Here is a 24,348-nt window from a genome sequence, read left to right on the forward strand (position 1 = left end):
TTCACCATCTTAACCATTTGTAAGCGCACAGCTCGGTGGCATTAAGTACATTCACACTGTCATGCAACCATCCCCACCGTCCATCCCTAGAACTTTCTCATCGTCCCAAACTGAAACTCTGTCCCCATTAAACACTCCCCAGGCCCTGGCCCCCACCATCTACTTCCTGTCTCTATGGATTTGAGTCCTCTAGGGACCTCCTGTGAGTGGAATCAGTCAGTATTTGTCCTTCTGCGTCTGGTTTATCTCACTGAGCATCATGTCCTCAAGGTTCATCAATGCTGTAGCGAGTGTCAGAATTTCCTGCCTTTTTAAGGCTGAGTAATATTCCACTATAGGGATGGACCACACTTTGTGTATCCGTCACCTGTTGTTGGATATTTGGGGTGTTTCCGCCTTATGGCTACTATGAATCATGCTGCTGTGAACATGGTGGGCAAGTATCTGTTTTCAATTCTTTTGGGCGTATACGTAGGCGTGGGTCACGTTGGTGATTCTATGTTTAACTTTGGAGGGACCGCCAAGCCATTTTCCGCTATGGCTGCACCATTTTACATTCCCGTCAGCCGTGCACGAAGGTTCCAATTTCTCCACACCCTCATCACCAGAGACGTTTTAAAATGTAACATAGATCATCGCCCTTGAGACTAAAACCCAAGCTTCCCACGCGGCCCGCGGGGCCCCGAGTGGTCTCATGTCTCCCCGCTGTGTGTACGTGCTGGGGCCACGTGCTCTCTCTGTTCCCCAAACATCCTATGTTTGTTCCTGCCCCGGGGCCTTTGCACTTGCTGTGCCATCTGCCCTCAGCTCTCCCCGTGGCTGGCTCCGTCCCATCCCTAGGCCCTTAGAGAGGTTTCTCCTGACTTTTCCGTCAAAAGTCACCTCCCCCACCCCCAGCCACTGTCTGTCCTCTCACCCAGTTTCATTGCCTCGGTGGAACTTAGAACCACCGAAATTATCTCGGGCTCCTTCTGTCGGCTCGTTTCCTGTCTGTCTCCCCCGCCTTGGCTCCCTGCCATTTCCCCAGTGCCTGGCAAGTGGTAGGTGGTCGGTAAACATCTGGGACATGAATGCCGGGGCGGTGCCTGGATCTCCCAGTTAGGAACTGCGGGAGCCTCAGCAACCAGGATGGAGGGAGTTGTCTGGTGCAAAGGGGGCGGGTGCTCTGGGCCGGGAAGGGCTGGACCGGAGGCCACGGCGGCGCCTTTGTCATGGGCTGGGACAGACCAAATTTGGGCTCGTGGCCACGGACAGGAAAGAACAGTTTGTACACTCCGTCAATGGGATCCAGTTTACATTTTTATTGTCGGTATGGTCATGTGTTTGTTTGAGGGAAAGGCCACAGGCGGTGGTGACGTTCAGGCTGCCTGTGAACACCCGGCGGACCCGGGAAGTCGAGAATACTGGTCCCAGGCCAAACCAGGGTGTCACTTGAAACACAGCCGCTGTCCGGGGCCAGTCTCACTTATACTAGCATGAGTGTGGTTAGCTCTGCTTCATGCATCGTGCTGGAGAGCCTTGTGTGTGTATCGGAAAAAAAGACCTTTCAGGAAGGTCCTGGCGTGAGGGGAGAATGTGAGGCACATAGATACAGAAGGAACCGTGTTGTGGGCAGAGGGAACCACATGTGCAAAGGTCCTGGGGCAGGACCAGGCATGGTGTTTTGGAGGAACAGCGAGGAGGCCCATGTGGCTGGAGCGGAGTGAGCGAGGGGGAGAGAGGGAGGAGGGGAGGGCAGGGAGGGGATGGGGCAGGCCGTGTAGGTCCCTGCGGGCCACGGGGAGGACTTGGGCTTTTACCCCCAGGGAAGTGGGAGCCCTGGAGGGCTGTGGGCAGAGGGGGGACAAAGGTCGTTTAACTTCTGAGTTTGGAAAAATGCTGTCACCCAAACAGTATTTAACCCTTTGTGATTGGCCCCTCCCCTCCCGGGGCTCCTCTGATTTCAACCTTACACCCGTATAAAGTAAGGCAACAATGGAGAAAGCCCACTTTACAGACATGGAAGCAACCTAAATGCCCATCAATGGAGGAATGGATAAAGAAGATGTGGTACATATATACAATGGAATATCACTCAGCCATAAAAAAAGAATGAAATGATGCCATTTGTAGCAACATGGATGGAGATTATCATACTAAGTGAAGGGAGCCAAAGACAAATATCATACGCTATCACTCACATGTGGAATCTAATTTTTAAAATGATATCAATGAACTTATTTACAAAACAGAAACAGACTCAAAGATCTCAAGAACGAACTTATGGCTACCAAAGGGGAAATGTGGTGGGGAGGGATAAATCAGGAGGTTGGGATTAACATACACATGCTACTATGTATAAAAGGCTCAGAGGGGAGAGAGGCCTGACTAGTCCCAGGTCACACCCCGGGTTGTGCCAGGGCTGGGGCTTCAGCCCAGGTTTCAGGGTATGACTCCAGCTTCTAAAAGATGTCCCAAGGTCATACGAGTTTGGAACCTGGAGCCTCTTCCTCATGACCCCAATGCATTTGAAAGACTTTGAAGAGTCCAACAGCTGCCCTGAGAAACCCGCAGCGATGCTCCTGCTTTTTGACCGTGAACCCCGTGCTCGGGTGGAGTCGGCAGACACCCCCAAGGCACACCCGTAGAAAATCCCCTGCTCGGCAGCGGAGAGCTTGCATTTTGGTTCCGTGGTCCTGCTCTGGCCTGTTCGTGTTTTCCTCGTGCGGTCGGGAATGTATTCTGGGCAGCACAAAGCACCAAGTCGAACGCCTGATCTAAGCAGGGCTGCAGAAAGCCACGTATTCAGGGATGGGCCGTGGGGGATCTGGGAGACAGCGACCAGGTCAGGAAAGAACTCATTAACAGGCAAACGTTTTAAAGCCCGTGATCGACATGATATAAAATTCAATAAGACATTCAAGAATATTCCCCCCCCTTTTGAAAAGTAAATCTTATTGGAGTATAGTTGATTTACAGTGTTGCATTAGTTTCAGGTGTACAGCAAAGTGATTCAGTTATACATATATTCATTCTTTTTCAGATTCTTTACCCCTATATAGATGATTACAGAATATTGAGTACAGTTTCCTGTGCTATACAGTAGGTCCTTGTTGGTTATCTATTTTATACATAGTAGTATGTGTATGTTACTCCCAACCTCCTAATTTATCCCTCCCCACCACATTTCCCCTTTGGTAGCCATAAGTTCGTTCTTGAGATCTTTGAGTCTGTTTCTGTTTTGTAAATAAGTTCATTGATATCATTTTTAAAATTAGATTCCACATGTGAGTGATAGCGTATGGTACTTGTCTTTGGCTCACTTCACTTAGTATGATAATCTCCATCCATGTTGCTACAAATGGCATCATTTCATTCTTTTTTTATGGCTGAGTGATATTCCATTGTATATATGTACCACATCTTCTTTATCCATTCCTCCACTGATTGGGCATTTAGGTTGCTTCCATGTCCTGGCTACTGTGAACAGTGTTGCAGTGAACACTGGGGTGCGTGTATCTTTTCGAATTATGGTTTTCTTGGATATACTTTTGAGAGGAGCAGATAAAACCTGGTCGGCCCATCAGCTTTCCTTGCTGTATGGCCTTGGGTAACTTACTTACCCTCTCTGGGTAACCCATGGTTGTCAGCCTCGATCACGGATTGCTGGAGGGTGTTAGACAAAACTGTTAAATACGTAGCCTGACATCTGGTGTTCTGTAAGCCGTCTGTGCTTAGCAGTTACCATTATTATTGTTGTTATTGTTATTATTATCATCATCATCATCATCCCATATCTTCTCACTCTACACCTCAGCTCCCACCTCAGTGAGGTGGAGGTGCTCTGAAATTTCCCTGGCCTGTGCGTCAGGGTCTGGGGCCTCTGCTCCCATGGACAGTAGGATCTGGGGGCTCTGCTTCCATGGGGTGCTTTTCAGCCTAAGTGGAACAGAGATATGCAAACAATTTATCTGCCCCCAGCTGTCCCCAGCACCACAATTAGTGACAGAAGGGACCTTTGGCAAAAGCAGAGCAGCAGGGGACCCCCAGCTGGGGCCTTTATCTGACTGGTCAGACAACAGCGTCCAAACACAGTGGGTCACTCCAAACCACCGATAAGAAAGGAGTCCTGGAGTTGGGGCAGGACCAACTGAGCCCCCTCCAAGGGCCCACTGGACACCTCCTAGTCAAAAGCACAGGACCCGACTGTGAGGCCTTGGGGTGTCTGGGGGTTGATCCCAGGCCCATCGGTGCCACCTGGTGCTGCCTGAGTTTGCATATGTCGCCTGCCTCTCTCTGTGCCTCAGTTTCCCCATCTGGAAAATGGGGATGATAATCGCATATCCCTCTTGGGGGAGTTTCGAAGATTAGATGAGTCAGTGGAGGGGAAACTTGTGGCTCAACATAGTCAAAGGAGTGACTCACCACGTATTAACTATTGGAATGTACCAGTTCACACGGTGTGACCTTGATGACCCTCCCAGGAGCTCCAGTCACAGCCGCTCACTCACCAGGGGCTGCCAGTCACATCTCTGGGTTGGATGGCCTCCCTTGCACCTGGCACAGCCTGGAATTGTACTCCTGGCTTATTTGCTTACTTCTTCATTGCCTGTCACTCCACCATTAGGATGTCAGTGCCGCGAAGGCAGGGAGTTGTGTCCATCTTGGTTGCTGCCGTGTGTTAGACACATGGCACCCTGGAGGTGCTCAGCAGTCAGTTTGCCAAGTGATCAAAGGAGAGAAGTGAACAGTAGTGCAGTTCAGCTCTAATTTATGGATGAGGAAATGGAGACTCAGAGATGTCAAAAGTACTTGCACAAGGACACACAGCAGAGGTTGGCAGACTTTCAGGGAAGTGAATGCCTTAGACCTGGTAGGTCACCTGCAGTTTCTGTTGCATACTCTTCTTTCTCTTTTGACAGCCCTTTAAAATTGTACAAGACCCTTTTCTTTCATTATTGCCTCCCCCTAAAGAGCCCTTTTAGACAGTTTTTTCCCCTAATCACTGCACCTCATGAAATTTTAATAGCACAGGTATATTATATATCTATTTATATACTGTGTCTATATCTATTTATCTATGTTTTATAAATAAAAAGAGCAAAAATGTTTAGCCCCCTCCATCGCCCCAAGAACCAATTTTTGCCCCTACTGAGAACGGATGGATCTGGAACAGAGTCCCTCCGCCTCGGCACTGCTGACACTGGGGGCCGGATGACTCTGTGGGGCTATCCCAGACCAGCCTCCCTGTCCCCCCCGCCCCCTCAAGGCCAGGAGCCCCCCAGTCGTGACAAACACAGATATCCCCAGACATCGCCTTGGGGTGCAGGATCACCCCAGTTAGGAACCTCTGCGCTAGGCGGACAGTTTCTTTGAATTGACATCAGCTTTGGGATATAGACTCCCTGAGCCGGTCCTCAGTTTACCAGCCTCATCCGTTGGGTAGATTTAATCGGATGGCGCTATGGAGCTCCTAACACAGTAAAAACTCAGCAAATGAAAGCTGCCCATTTGGGGCCTGGGGCATCTTGGGGCATTGGACATTAGCTGGCCTTTAGCATTATACACTCTGGGTCCATCTGTTCAGACCGAAGGAAGGTCCATTTTAGGACCGGGCCTCTAGATGGGAGGAGGAAGAATTATCGGTGTCTTCTTTGGTTTTTTTCCCTTGATTCTTCACGGAAAAATCCAGAGCAGCTCAGCCCGATAGAACTTTGTGTGGTGATGGTGGGCGTATTCGGTGCCGTCCAGTTCGGTCGCCACCAGCCACGTGTGCCTGTCGAGTATTGAAAGGTGACTGGTGCGGCTGAAGTCCTGAAACTTTAATTTCAATTTAGCCAATTTAAATTTCAAGTTGCATGTGACTCGGGGCTCCCGTACTGGACAGCTCCAGAAGACAGGGTTTCCAGGAGCCAAATGACAGGCAGGTGGTCAGCAGGTGGGTGAGAAATAGTTCACGGTTTTAGAGATGATTAAAGATAAGATGGCAGGGACTTCCCTGGCGGTCCAGCATTAAGACTCTGTGCTCCCACTGCAGGGGGTGGGGTTCAGTCCCTGGTCAGGGAACTAAGATCCCACATGGCCTGCGGCATGGCCAGTAAGATGACACAATAAAAAGGAAGGAGATTCTGACACCTGCTACAACGTGGATGAACCTTGAGGACACGATGCTCAGTGAGAGAAGCCAGACACAGAAGGACACACAGTGTGTGATTCCACTCACAGGGGGTCCCCAGAGGAGTCACATCCACAGAGATAGGAAGTAGATGATGGGGGCCAGGGGCTGGGGGAGGGGTGGGGAGTCAGCGTTTCATGGGGACAGAGTTTCAGTTTGGGAAGATGAGAAAGTTCTGGAGATGATGGTGGGGATGGTCACAAGATACTATGAATGTACTCAACGCCACTAAACTGTACACTTAGAAATGGTTAAATGGTAAAGTTTATGTTGTGTATATTTCAACACAATCTAAAAATCAAATTAAAACAATTTTTAATGAGATGGCCTATAATTACAGCATCATATTATTTAGAAACTACACTTATTTAAATTTAAAAAGAACTACCAGGAGTATAGGAGAAAAAAGAGAGAGAGCTTCTTCAGCCCAATAAAGGGATCTGCAGAAACCACAGCTAACATTATTCTTAGTGGTGAGAGACCGAATGGGTTCCCCCTAAGATCAGAAGCAGGATGAGGACACCTGCTCTCACCACTTCCAGTCGACAGGGTTCTGGAAGTCCTAGTCAGTGCGAAAAACCAAGAAACAGAAATCAGAGGCATACAGATTAGGAAGAAAGAAATACAACTTGCCCTATTTGCAAGCGACATGACGGTTTTCATAGAAAATCCCAAAGAATCTACCAGAAAAAGAAAAAGACTCTTAGAACTAATATGTGAGTTCAGCAAGGTTGCAGAATACAAGATTAACACCCCCAAACCAATCGCATTTGTAAATGCTAGCAATGATCAATTAGAAACCAAAATTAAAAACACGCTCATTTACGATTGCTGCCCAGACCTACCATGTATTGAATGTCAACCTGGCACCAACCCTTTTACACGTGTTATTTACTGACTTGGAGACCCAACAGACCCTGGGAAGTGAGTTTTATTATAGTCCCATTTTACAGATGAGGAAACTGAGTCTCAAACAGGTGATATGGCTGGGCTGAGGTCAAGAGCAGTGAATAAGGGCTCCAGACTAGAGCCAGCCATAGCCTAGGGCCATGGCTTTCAAGGTACAAAGTGATAGCACCCAAGACAGAAACAGCAAGGAGATAGCAATAATAGTAATAAAACCCTCCTTCCAGTTGGTGAAGTGCTTACTACATGTCAGCCACTGTTTGAGGCCCTTGATTGCATTCATTATCACCGTTTCCCTCCCGAACAGCCTCTGAGGGAGATTCTGTAATTGTGCCCATTTCACAGATGCGGGGAGTGAGGCACAGAGAGATGAGGGGTGGCGTCTGAGGCCCACAGCCTGGGCTGCCTGGTTCCAAAGCATAAGCACACAGGCGGCGCTCAAGAAACATCCCCCTTCTCGGGTAGGCCCCTGAGTGCCAGCCGGGCACTGTTGCCAGCTGAGTGCGTGTGGGTGCTGGTTCCGGAAGAGGGTCTGTGCCCAAGGCCTGGAGCCCGACAGCTGGCTGCCCGGGCTGGGCCCTTCCCAACCCAGTGGCCACCCGTGCCCAGCCATGCGGCCATCCAAGCAGGACGGGCCGGCTCCAAGGGGCCGCTGGCTGCCCGAGCCCGGGAGTGGCCACAGGGCGCGGGGCCGAGCCGGGCACAGCCCTCTCACCACTGCCCAGCCTGCCCAGCCTAGTCGGCCACGCAGGGGCTGCTCAGCCCAGCCAAGGAGGGCTGCCTGCATCCGCTCCTATCGTGGATGGGGAAACTGAGGCAGGTGGGGCCGCTCCTGTGCTGTTTACAGCATCTCTGGGTCTTGCCCGCAAGTAGGTGCTCAGCGCACAGCGTGTGCAAAGGCAAAAGCGCGATGCCAGGCAGACGGCGAGGGCCCAGTGACTGTTGTGCGAAGTGTCATCGTTATTATTATCCCCAAAGCAACCCTGGGTGCACTGAGGCCCCAGCAGGGGAAGTGACCCCCGCCCCCGGGACCACGTGTCCTTGGAGGTTCCCAGAGCTGGGATGGGAACGCGCGCGTCTCATCGCAGAATCCAGGCAGCTCACGCAAGCGCCTGCTGGATGTCGGGATGTAAGCACTAGCTACCGAATTAAAACAACAAGGGGCAGGGGAATTCCCTGGCGGTCCAGAAGTTAAGACTCTGCCCTTCCACCGCAGCGGACACGGGTTCGATCCCTGGTCAGGGAACTAAGATCCCGCAAGCGGTGCGGACAAAAGATAAAATAAAGTGATACACTACTGTGTAAAAAAACAACAGCAAGGGGTGTGGGGCGTCATTCTAACCCTCCCTTTTCCTTGTGTACAAAATGGGTACACTAACAATGCCAGATTTGCGGCTCTCTTCATGATTTAAGGGAAAGTATGAAATGAGAACAAGAAAAAACATCTGTGGTCATGTTAGGGACTTAAAAATAACAGTAATAATAATAACGGGGTGGATGTCACCATGGATCTAGAGCTCAGTATGCCCTAAGCGCTTCATATGTATCAGCTCCTTGCCACCTCCTGGCAACCCAGCCAGGCCTGTGAGATGCTTTCGCACATTTGAAGAGAAGACTCAGAGGCTCAGGGAGGTTAAGCGATTTGCCTAAGGTCACACAGCAATTAGCTCTGGGCCTTGGAGTGTGGCAGGTGGGAGGGGCCTGATTCTCTTTCTCTGGCATTTGATGGTGATTCCCGCCACCTTTGTCCTTGACCTGAGAGACAAATGGGGGAGGGGGGCTAGGGGTCCTGTCTGGCTGGGCTTGTCCATTTCCTCTCCCCCGCAGTCTGGGGTGGAGGGTGTGAGGGCTGCAGAGGGGCCTGGCTCTACTCACCCTCCATCTAGGCCTCCGGAGCCAATAACGCTGAGCTCAGCGTCTGTCTGCTTCACCCGGCTGCCAAGGAGCCTGATTATTTTTAGATAAGATGGAGGGGCGGGCGCCGGGGTGGGAGGGAGCCCCCAAGCCCGGCGGGTGGGGCCGGAAATGTCACAGCTGCAGAAATATGCCCCTCGGCCCCCTCTCTGGGGATCCTGAGTGGCAACCCAAGACCACAGGCTGGGCCCCCAGGACTCGGAAGGCAGAGGCGGTGGGGAGGGGGCCCGAGGGACCAGGGACTCACCTCTCTGGCCCTCTGTTTTCCCGTCTGTGAAATGGGCGTGAGAGTTCCCACCTCATATGGCAGAGGCAGGATTAAATGAGTTATCCTCACTTGACAGATGAGGAAACTGAGGCTCAGCGAGCACTTCCCCACGACTGAGCCAGCCCCTCCACTCGGGTTCTCGCCATGGTTCAGGACACAGGCAGGCTGGCGCTTAGTGACCTCCGACGTCCATGACCCCCTGGGGCAGCAGCCAGGGAGGGGGCCGTGCCATGCTCCAGACCATGGCGCCGGCCCAGCCTAGCACTGGGCTGATGTCTCCTCCCCTCCTGAGTGGGGGTCCCTGCGATGTCACAACTCCCCCTCCCTGTCTTTGCAGATGCAGAGCAAAGTGGCAGTCCCCGGGCGGGGATGGGCTCCGACCAGGAGGACAGCAAGCCCATCACACTGGGTGAGTCTGGAGGTGGCGGGGTGGAGGGCACGGGCCCATCCCCATCTTTTATTTAGGAATCGTTTCCGGAGCGCCCCCTGTGGGTTCTGTGTGGTCCTGCGTGAGCACCTGAGCCACTCCTCCCAGCCATGCTATGGAGTAGGTGCTGCAGTTGTCCCATTTTGCAGAGGCAGGGACTGAGGTCTGGAGACGAATATGGGCCTTCCCAGGGGCATCCAGGGAGCTGGGGTTGGAACCCCCGACCCTGAGCTCCGGCGTCTGGGCTCTGAGGTGCTCCCCCCATGGGAGAGGCCCTGGTGGGCCCTGCAGTCTCATGGGACATTGAGTGGATGAGTAGGACAACTCAGTTCTGTGTTGCGGGTGTGGGAGCAGAGCCAGAAGGACAGAGAGGATTTGGAAGCTTCAGAGTCCCTGCTTCTACTCTGGCTCCCTGACTACTCCCTCCCACAGTCTGTCCTCCTGAAGTGGTCAGAGGGTACCCGTGAGCACCTGAGTCAGGCCCCGCCCATCCTCTGCCCACAGCCCTCCAGGGTCCCACCTCCCGGGGGTAAAAGCCCAAGTCCTCCTGCCTTCCTCTCCTCCCCTCCTCCCTCTCCCCGCCTCGCTCACTCTGTTCCAGACACACAAGCCTCCTCGCTGTTCCTCCAGCACACCAGGCACCACCTGCCCCAGAGCCTCTGCACGTGCTGTGCCTGCGATCTGGACAGCTAACTACTTTCTCTTGCTCCAGATCCCCCAGGTCTCAGCTCAAATGCCTCCCTCTCAGAAAGATCTTCCCTGAGCCCCTCAGCTCAAGCAGCCTCAGTCACTCTCAATCTCAGCCCTCTGTTTTATTTCCTTTCGAAGAAGTTAGTGATCGCGTATGTATTTGCTTAGTTGCTTAGTGATTGCAAATGTGTTTGCTTCTCACCTAGTGGAACATCACCTCCTCAAGGGCAGAGGTGTTTGTTTTGATCACTGCTGTGTCCTCAGTACCTAGAACAGGACCTGGTACACACTAGGTGCTCAAAAACCATTTCTAGAAAGCAAAAAAGGAGAGAAGGAAGGATGAAGCAGAGGGAAAAAGAGAAACCAGAGGGATTGTATATTAGGGGCAAGGAAGGAGGAGAGATGAAAAGGGAGAAAGGAAGAAACAGCCAGTGGGTGAGGGCATCCCCGTTGGAAGGTCCGTCACAGGCATGCACAGGGAGGCTGGATGGTTCCAGGAGGTTCACAGGCCCCCAGGCCACACCTCACTGGCCATCTGTGACCCGAGTCCTCCTTGACCTCCTGTGATCCCCAGGCGCCTCCCTCCAAGCCAGATGTTCAAGGCAGGCGGCGGGGGCCATGGCGCTTGGCCTGGTCCCGTGGGGAGCTCCAGCGTCTGGTAGAGGAAATCACTTCCTCCCCGCCCGCCAGGGAGTCCCCTGGAGATGGAGCTGGGCGAGCACTGCACAAACAGGAAACCCCGGTGGGGGTGGGGCGGAGGGGTGTGCTGACAGCAGTCGGCCAGCTGGGTCAGCAGGAAGTGGCCACGGCCACTTCCCCCTGGACACTGGGAGCCACCGCCCTGTCCTCCTCGGGATGTTGTGGTCCTGAGCCTCCCATCGTGGGCCTGGGCAGGTAGTAATTGCTCAATGAATGGTGGACACAAAGCTCATAAGCAGGGGGCTTGGGTGGCAGACAGATGAGGAGCTGGCCACCGCTGTGAGCTCCCTGCGGCCACTGCTGCCCCCTGGGGGCCTGGACAAGAATTGCTCCCACCCCCCTCCCCCAAAGCCGAGAGCTGCCATTCTGTGGGTCCCACCTCCACTCTGACCACTCTCTCTGGCTCCTTCAACTCCAGCCCTGTTGGCCTCCGATTTGCCAAGTGCATCCCACCCCCAGGCCCTTTGCACAAGCCATTCCCCCTGCCAGGAACATCGTAACCCACAGGGAGGTGGCAAACGTCAAGTTTAATATCATCCTCATCGGGGCAGCCAGTTCTCACAAGGCAGTTTCCCTGTGCCAGGTGCTGTCTGGGCACTACCCAAATTTTCACTCACGTGTTCGCCTTATCCACCCCTACCTTGAGATCTTGGTTGAATGTCACCCTCCCAGGGAAGCCTTCTCTGAGCCCTTCGTGTAAAATAGGTCCCCTCCCCAGCAGGCTCTCCCGACCTTGACTGCCTCACCACTGCCTGACACATCTCACATTTAACTGAATCGTCTTTAATAACTTTCTTTTTAAATTGTGGTACAACACACATAAAGTGTAGAATTTTAACCCTATTAAAATGTACCGTTCAGTGACATTAAGTACATTCACAGAGCTGTGCACCCATCACCTCTGTCTAGTTCCAGAACATTCTCATCAACCCACAAAGCAACCCCATCTCCATTAGTCACTCCCCCTCCCCGAGTGACCGGGAACCCACTCTCTCAGTGGATTTGCCTGTTCTGGACGTTTCCCATCAATGGAATCACACAGTGTATCCTTCTGTGTCTGGCTTCTCTCACTTCCCTCGTGTTCTCAGGGTCCATCCACATTGTAGCGAGTGTCAGGGCTTCACCTCTTTTCACGGCTGAGTGATGTTCCTGTGTGTGGAGGGACCACATTTTGTGTATCCATCATGGTTGATGGACATTTGGGTTGTCTCCAATTTCAGCTACTGTAAATCATGCTGCTGTGAACATTCATGTCCAAGTGTTTTTGACTTCCTGCTTTTATGTGGCGTCCTTCGCCCACCCTGGGCTGTGAGTCCAAGAGGGCAGCTGCTCCTGTACGTCTTGTTCCCCACTGTGTCCCCAGTGCCCAGCTCGGGGCGGACACTGGAGGTGCCTGGTAATGGGTCCTGCCTGTGAGGGTCTCCGGGTGTGACAGGCCTGCTCCCAGCTGTCTTGGGTGGGCCAGTGCTCCCGCCCTCTCGAGGCCAGCCTCAGTTTCCAAATCCATGAAGTGGGTCTAAACAACCCCAGCCCAGAGAGGAGGGTCCCTCTTCCTTTGACATTAGGCGGGAATGGGTCTGGGCACACTGGGGATTTAACTGCTGCCTGTGGACCCTCCATTCACCCCATGGTTCTGAGCCCCTGCCGTTTGCCAGGCTCTGGTCCGGGCACTGGGGACACCACAGAGCTCACAGCCTGGAAGCAGAAGGCTAAGAGACTGCAGCATTGCATGGGGTGATGAGTGAGGCAAAGGAAGCAACCTGGTCCCTCCTAGGTAGTAGCATTCATAGCTCACAACCACCCGAGATGACAGGGTGTATGGTCCCCACTTTTGAGATCAGGGAGCATCAAAGCTCAGGGAGGTAAAGTGACTTATCCAAGATCACACGCCGATTGGGCAGCTGAGATGTGAACCCAGGTCTGGCCTCCACTTGTGTGCGCAGCCTGCCATAGCACGGGGGCTCCCGAGGAGGGCTGGGAGGCGGTGTGAAGGCCCAGGCTGGAGAAGGGGAGACTGGCTGAGGCTGCCGTGAGAAGGACTGAGCAGAGACTCAGGAAAGGAGATCCGCTCCAGCTGTGTTAGGGCAGAGGCGTCCCCGTCGGCTTGGAGGGGCTGAGCTGGCCATCCTCCTGCTGCAGGGCTGTGGTGGTTGGGGAGGGGGGTAGACAGGGTGACTGGCCAAGCTGGGTCCAGCCCCCGGAGTCTGGGCAGCCTGGAGGTGTCAAGGGGGGGAACAGACCCAGCTCAGCTGGCCGCCTGCTGACCCCCATCCTTCCTTTCTTTTCCAGACACCACCGACTTCCAGGAGAGCTTCGTCACCTCCGGTGTGTTCAGTGTCACTGAGCTCATCCAAGTGTCCCGGAGTAAGTGTCCCCGCCCACCCTGTGCTGGGACCCGAGGTGGGGGGGTGGGCTCACACAGGGGAGGACCGTTGGAAAGGAGAAGTGGCTTCGGGATGGGGGCTCTAAGAGGGAAAGGGACTCGGGGAAGGAGGAGGAAGTAGCCCATCACCCTGCCCCCCTCCCTCACATCCTCTCCAGCCACCCTTGTCACCAAGCCTAAGTCTCTAGGAAGGGCCGTATCCAGGACTTTCCCAGAGTCTAAGGTCAGGGTGACATGCTCTTCCCCAGAGAAGACTCCAGATGCTGGGTGGAAGGGCTAAAGAACCTTCTGCCCCAGTATCCCCCATTCCTGGGACCTCCCTCACCCCCCCCAGGAGACCCCAGAGGCCCCCCCCCCGCAACCTACTTCACCTCTTGTCCTCTTGCCTTACCTATGGACCTGCTGGGGACCTACCCCCATCCCCAGACACCCCCATTTGAATCCTACCCCAGGGACCTCTGGGCACTATCCTGCCTTAACCTTAACCCTTGCCCTCCCCATCCAGATCAGCAGAGCCTGGCCTCTGAGAGTTCTGGGAAGCTTGGCCTCCAGCTTTGTCTATGCTTCTGCCTCACAGTGTGACCTTGGCCTCTCTCAATGGCCTTGTTCTTCTGACCCATCGTATAAGGCCAGTTTCAGCCAAATTAGGAATCAGGCCAATCTGGGAAGCGGTTCCTTTTCGTTCTGCCAGCCCCCAGATGGCTCTCCCCACCCCTCCAGGGCAAAGTGCAGCCCTGGACCTTGTTCCTCCCTCATCCTCCTCTCTGTCGCCCTCCACAGCACCTGTGGTGACTGGAACAGGACCCAACTTCTCCCTGGGGGAGCTGCAGGGACACCTGGCATATGACCTAAATCCAGCCAGCACCGGCATGAGAAGAACGCTACCCAGCACATCCTCCAGCGGGTATGTCCCCGGGGCCCCACCTCTGGGCACCTCACGCCCCCCCCCACCTCCATCTGGCCCCAGCTGGTTCATTCCTCTCCCTGTTTTCACGTTCTACCTGGGAAACTCTTATTCATCTTTCAAAACCCAGTCCCCAAGTGACTCTTTCCCCAGCCCTGACATCCCACGCTGGGTTCCCACAGCCTCGAGTCCTACAGGCCTAGCCCCTGCGACTCCATGAGAACACAGACATCGGTTCTTGCTGAGATATGCTGTGTGATCGTGAGCCGGTCACATTCTGTTTGCCTCGGTTTCCTCACCTGCTAAGTGGGATCATAATCCTACCAGGTTGTTCTGAGGATTACAGTAGGTCAAGCGATCAGCCAGGCTTTCAGGGCTTTAGTCTCCACTCTGCTAGCTTGCTAGCTTGGCCCTTTGCTGAGTCCCTCCCTGCCCCTGGCCCCAGGTGTCCCACCCAAGTGATGGGCAGGTTAAAGCGGATGTTATCTGAGAAGCAGCCGAAAGTCCGCGGCTCGCGTGACGTCTCGCGATAGCACCCTCCTCGCCCTGCCCCCTAAGAGCCGGAAGTAGCAAAGCCCGCCGGGCCCGTCTCCGTGGTAACCGGTCTGCTGGCTTCCTTCCTCGCCCCTTAGGAGCAAGCGGCACAAATCGGGCTCGATGGAGGAAGACGTGGACACGAGCCCCGGCGGCGATTACTACACCTCGCCCAGCTCTCCCACGAGTAGCAGCCGCAACTGGACGGAGGACATGGAAGGAGGTGGGGCTGGCGGCGGGGGCTGACCGACCTTCCGGTCTGGGTTACCGCGACAGTGACTACGTGTTCCGGCAGGCACTGCGCGGGCACCCCGGGGCGGCGAGTCGGCCTGGAGCCGCGGGGCCTCCCGGGAATTGTAGTCTCGCGGGCTGCGCGCGGTTGGAAGTAAAGTCCGGGTTCGCGTTCCCGGAGCTCTTCGGTTCCGCTCTGGCCGGGGAGGATGGAGATTATCCCTTGCCCGACTTTCCTGCCCTCCGCCTGTTAACGGCCCATCTCTGTGGGGTTCCTGCTATACAGAATTGACTCAGTAGCGATTCTGATCAACAGGGTGCTTCATCCTCGGGTCTGCCGTAGACGCTCAACTACAGCGTCCTGATACGTGGGTTACCTTTCCACTGGGGTCCTCCCTGTAGTCCTTTTTTTTTTTTTTTTGCAAGATTCCCATCTCCATGGGATCTTGCTCTCTGTGAGTCCAGTTCCATAGGAGCCCCGCCTCTTTTCTTATAGCATCCTTTTCCTGGTAGATTTTCTTGTTGCTCCTCTGTCTTCATAGGGTCCTTTCCAGAGTGTCTGTTTCATGGGGCTCCTGTTCTGTAGGGTCAGCAGTTCCGTAGAAGCTTTTTTCTGTTGAGTGCTGGCTCCTCCTCATTCTTTGCTTACTTACCGTCTCCCTAAGGGCATTCTCCAAAGATTTCCCTTCTTTGGAGTTTCCATCTCCATCACAAGGTTCTCATCTAAAGAATCCCTTTCTGGGAAGTCCCTGGTGGTCCAGTGGTTAGGACTCGGTGGTTTCACCACTGCTGTGGCCCGGATTCAATCCCTGGTAGGGGAACTAAGATCACGCAAGACGCGCCGCGCGGCCAAAAAAAAAAAAAAAAATCCCTTTCACCTTAAGATTCTGCTCTTCAGTGGGCCAGCGTTGCACTTAAAGGAAATGGTTTGCAGAGGAGCCTGTGGGGAGGATGCCCCTGGCATTCCTAAGATTCTCAGCGGGGTCTGTGCCCCCCAGCTTTAGAAGCATGTCTCTACCCGGTCCCTTATCCCTTAACAAGGGTTCACCCCACCGTATAGCCTAGTGGTTATGAACGTGGACACTCGAGTCCCCCAGCCCTTGCAGCTTCCTGGTGACCCCACCTCTCTGCGCCTCGGCTTCTTCATCTGTAAAATGGGGGTGTTAATACCTGCAGTACCCACCCCATAGGTTTATTGTGGGGATTAAGTGAATTAATGCATTTGATGTCCCTAAAACAGGCCTGGCACATAATAGGTACCCAGTATACCTTAGGATTTGTTTTCTTCTCTCCCCCTCCTCCTCTTTCCCTCTTCCCTCTAGAGTCTGATTTCTTATAAAGATCTGTCTATACAAAGTGCCATACCTATAGGATTCTTGAAAAGCAACATAACATTACAATTAAGAGGGCAGGTTCACTATAACAGAAAAGAATCTGATATATATATATGTACACACACACATATATATATACTTATATATATGGAACTGAAACATTTTGCTGTATACCTGAATTATTGTAAATCAACTCTTCTTCAATAAAAGAAAGAAAGAAAGAGAGAGAGAGAGAGAGAGAGAGAGGGAGGGCAGGTTCAGCCATCAGAGAGACCAGGGTTCAAATCCCGGCTCTGTCTTTGGCTGTGTGGTGTGTGGGCTGTGTAACCTTGGGCAGGTGACTTAACATCTCTGAGCCTCGGTTGCCTCATCTTCAAAGTGGGAGTGATGAAAACCATCATTCTTTTGGAGAGTTGGAAGGAGGACACGATAGAATGTGACTTAAGCAACCACCTGGCACATAAGTGACCAGGAAACAGGAGAGTTTCTTTGGTGTTCATGTCTTTATAAAATTCCCATCTCTTGGAATCGGTCTCTAACACAGCTGGTTGTGACATTTGAGGTCCCAAGCCTCCTCTCTCTTCCTCATTGTGGGTTCCCAGGTATCTAATGCTGGGAGGACCTCTCTATTTATTAGGCTTTAACTTTTTTGTGTGTGTGTGCGGTACGCGGGCCTCTCACTGTTGTGGCCTCTCCTGTTGCGGAGCACAGGCTGCAGACGCGCAGGCTCAGCGGCCGTGGCTCACGGGCCCAGCCGCTCTGCGGCATGTGGGATCCTCCTGGACCGGGGCACGAACCCATGTCCCCTGCATTGGCAGGCGGACTCCCAACCACTGCGCCACCAGGGAAGCCCTAGGCTTTAATTTATGGGTCAGAGTGTCTCTACGGTTCTGTCTCTGTGGGTTCCCTATCTTTCTAAAGTTTGTCTCTATAAAGACCTGTATTCAGTAAGCTTTAAGTCTGATTGTAGATAACAGAAAATACAAAAGGAAGTGCATTTCTCTCACAAATAAATGTCCAGCCATCAGCTACCCTGGGCAAGTGTGATGTGAGGGACTCAGTCTCCTGCCTTATGTGCCACTGAATGTGGTTTTCATTCCTACCTCATGGTCCAAGATAACTGCTGGAGCTCCAGCCATCATGTCTGCTTTCCAGCCAGCAGGAAAGAAGGGTCAAGTCTGGGCATGTCCTCTCCCTTTAAGAATAATTTTCAGAAGATGCACTTACCCCTTCTGCTTATCTCTGGGCCCCTGAGTTAGTCCTAAGGCCATACTCTGCTGCAAAGGATGCTGGGAAATGTAATCTTATTTGGGTCAATTATGTGCCCATCTCACATCAAGGGTTCTGTTACTAAGGAAGAAGGATAAAGCAGATATTGGGAGACAGTTAACTTCTGCCCTATCATTTACTGATTGGGAACTCAAAAGCACCTCTAACTAACACTGTGATTGAAGAGGTTGTCTACATATAAAATGAATACTACTTGGAGCTGAAAGACAGCCTGTGCTGATGTAGCCACAGCAGCGCTGAGAGGAAAAATTATAGCTTTAATTGGAAAAAGAGAAAGCCTGGAAATAAAGAACCCAGCATTCAATTCAGGATGCTCAAAAAAGAAAAACAAAATTTTAAAAGGAAGGAAATGCTAGAGAGAGTCACTGGGGCTTGATCCAACCTTCCTACACTGAGAATAAAGTGGCCATGATGGGGGAGGACAAAGAGGAAGCCTGTACCAGCTTCTGGTGTGTGATGGGGAAATCACAGAGCTGGAAGGGAATGCCAGAGGGGGTCAGTCCTCCTATAGCTCCCATTGGTTGCCTCAGGTGATGGCAGACTCACTCCCTCCTGTGGGAGTCTCAGTACAAACCTCTAGTGTGTGCCTGCCCCTGCCTTCTGGGTGCTCACAGGCTCGTAGGGAGATATGAATTCTATCTTTTCCTCCCTCTCTTCTCCCTCCCTCTTCTTCCCCTTCCTGCCCATCCTTCTCCTCCTTTTTCTCCTCTTCCTGGTTTCCTCCGGCTTCCTGTCTAGACAGTCCCCAATTAGCTGTTCATTAAGGGGGTTAAGCTGATTAGAGTACTCTCTCCCTTCCTCCACTGTGGCCACCATGGGCAGCGCCCAGCTAACCCCCCCAGCCCCAGCCTTCTCACTCCGGTGCCCTGGAGGGGTAGAGGCCTGGGGGAAATCTTGCCAGCCCCGCCCAGGCAAGACCCCTGCAGCCACATCTCTCAGACCCCATACACCAGCTTCCAGCCCTTTGCCCCTTCCGTGCCCGGGCCAGGAGCACCAGGAGTGCCCTTTATCCTCCTGGCCACATCCTCCCAAGGCCTTCCCTGATTACCCAGCCAAGCGGGGCAGAAAGGGGGTCCCAGAGTGCTTTGCTCTTGCTGCTTCTGTGGCCCTCCCCCAGGGGACATGGGCCTCCCACAGGCAGTTATTATATGGAGTGAAGCAGGGAACTCCAACCTCTCTCCTCTCCCCCCATCTCTTTCTGAACTTGGAGGGCAGGAGGGGGTGGCAGAGCGCGGCCTGAGGAGTTACAGAGTTGCCTTTGAATCCCAGCTCCACCACTTCTTGGCTCCCCAGGACCTCCCAGAGGGTCAGTTCTGCCCCCCAGAAGACACTGGGCGGTGTCCGGGACGTCTCCGGCCATCATGACTGGGGGGCTCCTGGCATCCAGTGGGTGGGACCAGGGACGCTGCTCCACACCCCACAGCGCCCAGGATGGTCCCACTGAGGATGACCGGTGTCAGCAGTGCTGGGGGTAGTGGGGGAGGCCATCCCACGTGTTAAGTGTCCAGTGAGTGGTGGCCAATCCCAGCAGAACTGCGCTCCGTCCACCCACCTGTACACTCCGCACACTCTCTGCCCACCCTGTGTTCCGGGCCCTGGAGACCCAGTGGTTGCCTGCAGTGGGCCCCCCAGGGGAGCTGGCACTGCAGGGGGACAGGCTAGTTTGTCAAGCAGGCGGGTGGGTGCTCAGATGGGGGATGTACAGGCCCACCTGTTAGAGGAAGCGTATGTGCTTAAACGGGGAACAGACAGGCACGTGTGACAGGCAAGTGGAAAGATACTTGGGGGTGGGCACCTACAGGCACGTGCGTCCGTTAAGGTTTGTGTCTTCGACAGGGGACGTAGGGGTGCCTGACGCTTACGTGGAGATATGTATGTTAATCAGAAAGATGGCCACTCGGATCGGGGAGGTCAAGGGCACGCCTGTTAAATGGAGAGACGCGTGCTTTGATGGGGCATGTATGGGCACTGTGTTAACCAACATCGGTTGCTCACGTGGGGCCGTTCCCAGCATGTTTGTTCAGATGCAGGAACGCAGGCAGGAGAGTGACTCTTTCTTGCAGCGCCGGGCGCCCCCCGCCCCCCTCCTGGACCCTGGCTCCCAAAGGCCCCATCTCAGGAAGCTCTAGAAGGGCCTATGGAGGTGCAGCTGGGGGCAGGGTCCACGCCGGGCTATTTCCATCCAGGACAGGCTGTTCTAGGAAATCCTAAGTGAGCGTCTGACAGCCGTAACCTCATTCCCCCTGCAGCCCTGAGCCAGCCGGGAGCCCAACACAAACACACACACACACACGCACGCACGCACGCACGCACGCACGCACGCCTGCATGCACACACGCATGCACGCACACACAGCAGGGCCAGCCTCCTCCCTGCCGGCTGCCCTGGATGCCACCAGCTCCTCCTGTCCCTGGGAAAGCCCGGGCCTGCACCCAAGGCCCCGCTTGGCCGCCAGGTCCCTCTGGGCCGCCAACAGCATCCCAGGACACACTCCCCCGCTCACACACTGATGCGCAGCCAGAGCCGACCAGGGCAGCAGCGTCTGTAACAGCAAAAGCAGATGGTGGCCTGAGTGCCCATCGGGGGGCTGGTTCCCAGATCTGGCCCACCCCTGGCCGTGCCATCGCAGAGAATGAAAGCACCCCACATGGAAATGCCACAGTAGAGGTGGGGGGAATGCAGCAGCATCTCAGGTGGGACAGCCCTGGGGACCCACGCAGATGCCCACTCACAGAACCATCAACCCGAGACCCCAGAAACAGTGGTAGCGGGCCTCGGAGGAGGGCAGGGGTCCTAACTGGGGCGGCTGTGCCCCAGGGGACACTGAGCCATGTCTGGGGACATCTATGGTTGTCATGACTGGGGGTGCTCCTGGCGTCGCGTGGGTGGAGCCAGGGAGGCTGCACCACACCCCACGGCGCCGAGGATGACCCACAGAGAATGACCCCGGCCCTGATGTGTGCAGCCTGAGGGCCACCTTTTGCGGGGTGGCAGGCAGTGTGTCCCTAGAGACTGTCATGCTGGGTGAAGTAAGTCAGAGAAAGACAAGTATCACATGATATCGCTTATGTGTGGCATCTAAAAAAAAAAAAATGGTACAAACGAACTTATTTACAAAACAGAAGTAGAGTCACAGATGTAGGAAAGAATCTTATGGTTGCCGGGGGGCAAGGGGGAGGGAGGGATAAATTGGGAGATTGGGATTGACATATACACACTACTCTGTATAAAATACCTGGCTAAGGGCTTCCCTGGTGGCACGGTGGTTGAGAGTCCGCCTGCCGATGCAGGGGACACGGGTTCGTGCCCCGGTCCGGAAAGATCCCACATGCCGCGGAGCGGCTGGGCCCGTGAGCCATGGCCGCTGAGTCTGCGCGTCCGGAGCCTGTGCTCCGCAACGGGAGAGGCCACGGCAGTGAGAGGCCCGCGTACCGCAAAAAAAAAAACAAAAACCTGGCTAATAGGGACCTGCCGTGTAGCACAGGGAACTTCGCTTAGTACTCTGTGGTGACCTATGTGGGAAAGGAATCTTAAAAAGAGGGGATATATGTATGTGTATAACTGATTCACTTTGCTGTGCACCTGAAGCTAACACAGCATTGTCAATCAACTAGACTCCAATAAAAACTATTAAAAAAAAAAAAAAAACCCTCACCATGTGTGAATCCACTGTGGGCCTCAGTGGGTGTGTTTCACTGTAAAATGGATTTTAAAACAATTCCTAAACATGTCTATCTCCAGATCCCCACTTACCCCAGAGCCCAATTCCAGAGAAGGGGCCAGGCCAAGGACTCTGCCTTTTTTCAGACACGTCGTCATCCTTTGCTGTCACTAGAAAAAGCCTCTGCAGAGGGGGGTGGGAGTGGGGGGTGGGATGCAGGGAGGCAGGCGGGGGGCATTCATGGTTCTTCAGGGCGGACGTGTGCCCCGCATCTCTGGGGTCCGTCTTCCATGTCGTGACAAGGCTCCTCCTTAGCCAGCGTCCATTCTGTGCCACGGCCTCCACGGAGGCTGTGTGTGCCCATTTTACACCTTTTATTCATTGAGGCCGAGCTGGAGACCTTCTGGGTTCCCCAGGGCCACCGGGGTAGATAGTGAGACCCCCGTCTGCAGAGGAATGGCAGCAAGTAATTCCAGTGCGTGGGTGTGTGCCAGGCCCTGATCTAACGGCTTTACATGTTGTATTGCATCTAATACTCACGGTGACCCTACAGGGAAGGTTCTGTACCCCCGGGTAAGGATCGTTGGGAGGCCACAAGCACAGAGCCACTTGGGCTTTGGGGCTTTGGACCAATCCTCTGCCCACCCTGCGGCCTTCTCCAGGGCTCTGGTGTCCCTGGGGGGCAGGGGGCAGCCCTGAGCCGACTTATGTCTGGAAGGAGAGAAGGTGGGGCCCGGACTCTGTCGTCCAGGGGCCCGTGTGGCGTCAGACTCCTCCTCCCGTGGGCCGTGTGACCCTGGGCGGCCCCCTTCCCAGCTCTCAGCCTTGGTTTGCCCCTCCTTACAATGGGCTCCCAGCCCCTCATCCATGGGTTGCTGGGAGAAGGAGGGGCAGGGGCTCTGCAGGGAGGTGCAGGGGTCCTGGGAGTGGAATAACCCTGCCTGCCGGCCCTTGACCCTCTGGCCCTCCCCGCAGGCATCTCATCCCCGGTGAAGAAAACAGAGATGGACAAGTCCCCTTTCAACAGTCCGTCTCCCCAGGACTCGCCCCGCCTCTCCAGCTTCACCCAGCACCACCGGCCCGTCATCGCCGTGCACAGTGGTGAGCACTGCGGGCCCCGGGCGGGGAGGGGCGGCTGAGCCTTCTAACCAGGCCACTTATGGCCGGGGAAGTCCCACCGGCCGTCTGACCACGAGTCCTATTGCTGTAGCCTCCCACCCGGGCAGGAAAGCCTGCAGCTGCCATGGTAGAGAGCACCTGGGCCTGACTCTTTTGGGACCTCAGTTTCCCCTTCTGTACATGGAGGTGCAGCCCGGGACTCACCCCTCAACCTGCTCCCCATGTGTCATACTCAAGCGACCCACCAACGGACCCTGGGGCGGAATGGCCGCAACAGGAGGCAGACACCCAGAAGGACACACACAGGCCACACAGGGGTACGGGAACTCTCAGCCACACAGATAGGAAGTACCACGCTCACAGCGTGGGGTGTGAGCTGAGCCCGTCACCCGTCCACTGGGCTCATAAACGTCCCCCTCCCAGGGCTGTCCATAAGACCAAATGAGTTAAATCAGAATGAGTTAAATAAGAGCTTGAATGTCACCTGTTGCCTCTTGGTTGTGATAATGATGATTTAGTTCCATACAAGGGCAAATACACATACAGGGCAGAGGCAAACATCAAAATAGCACGACAGTTTAGACTAGGAGCCGGCCAAGCAGGCCCCCCCAATTGCCACCGTTCTTGTAAATAAAGTTTTATTGGCGGAGGGCCACACCCATCTGTTTACATGTCATCTGTGGTGGCTTTCAGGCAACAAGGGCAGAGTTGAGTAGCTGCATCAGAGACCCTATGGCCTGGAAAGCCAAAAGTATTTACTGTCTGGCCAGGGGCTAGAGAGAGAGGAAGGGGGAGTGACCACTAGTGGACACAGGGCTTCTTTGGGGGGCAGTGAACTGGTTCTGGAATTACGAAGTGAATGTACTAAAAGTCACTGACTTGTTTAGAAAAAGAAAAAAAACAAGCAAATACCACACTGGAATATTACTCAGCCATGAAAAGGGGTGAAGCACGGACACTCGCTACAACGTGGATGGACCTTGAGACCACAATGTTCAGTGAGAGAAGCCAGACACAGAAGGACACACAGTGGGTGATTCCACTGATGGGAAATCCACAGACAGACAGTGGCTTCCTGGTTGTCAGGGGCTGGGGGTGGTGCTAATGGGGACGGGGTTTCCTTTCAGGGGGATGAGAATGTTCTAAAAGAGATTGTAGTGATGGTCATACAGCTCTGTGAATGTGCTAAAAAAACACAGTGAATTGTACACTTTAGAAGCATGGACTTTATAGTGTGCAAATAATATCTCAATTAAAAAAATATATTGACCCACCAGCCATTTATGGAAAGAGTTAGCCAAGCCCCGGGTCAGGGTGTGGCCAGTCAGGCTGGGCTCGAACCCTGGGTCTGCCACCTGCTTGCTCTGTGGCTGGGGCAGAGGACATTCCCTCTGAGAGCCATGGTCATCCTCTGTCTTTTTTTTTTAATTTTTATTCAGTAGTCAGGACTTCCTCTGACCACAGCCGGGAAATGTTCTCTCTGATTTTTTTTAAATTAATTAATTAATTAACTTATTTATTTTGGGCTGTGTTGGGTCTTCATTTCTGTGCGAGGGCTTTCTCTAGTTGTGGCAAGTGGGGGCCACTCTTCATCGCAGTGCGCGGGCCTCTCACCATCGCGGCCTCTTTTATTGTGGAGCACAGGCTCCAGACACGCAGACTCAGTAGTTGTGGCTCACGGGCTTAGTTGCTCCGCGGCATGTGGGATCCTCCCAGACCAAGGTTCGAACCCGTGTCCCCTGCATTAGCAGGCAGATTCTCAACCACTGCGCCACCAGGGAAGCCCCCATCCTCTGGATTAAAAAAAGACGTGCTGGGAATTCCCTGGCGGTCC

The 24,348-nt window shown here is 54.0% G+C and overlaps 1 protein-coding gene across 5 annotated transcripts in view; it reads left to right on the forward strand.

Annotated features, from left to right (window-relative positions):
• NFIC (nuclear factor I C) overlaps nt 1-24,348 on the forward strand; it is a 65,582-nt gene that overhangs the window by 32,885 nt on the left and 8,349 nt on the right. For all 5 annotated transcript variants that reach the window (XM_060145627.1, XM_060145628.1, XM_060145626.1 and 2 more), the window contains exons 3-7: nt 9,580-9,651; nt 13,348-13,422; nt 14,222-14,345; nt 14,978-15,102; nt 22,371-22,496. In XM_060145627.1, the coding sequence (XP_060001610.1) occupies nt 9,580-9,651; nt 13,348-13,422; nt 14,222-14,345; nt 14,978-15,102; nt 22,371-22,496 (522 nt within the window). The remainder of the gene's footprint in view (nt 1-9,579; nt 9,652-13,347; nt 13,423-14,221; nt 14,346-14,977; nt 15,103-22,370; nt 22,497-24,348) is intronic.

The sequence above is a fragment of the Lagenorhynchus albirostris genome, chromosome 3, assembly GCF_949774975.1.
Source record: "Lagenorhynchus albirostris chromosome 3, mLagAlb1.1, whole genome shotgun sequence".
NCBI lineage: Eukaryota > Metazoa > Chordata > Mammalia > Artiodactyla > Delphinidae > Lagenorhynchus > Lagenorhynchus albirostris.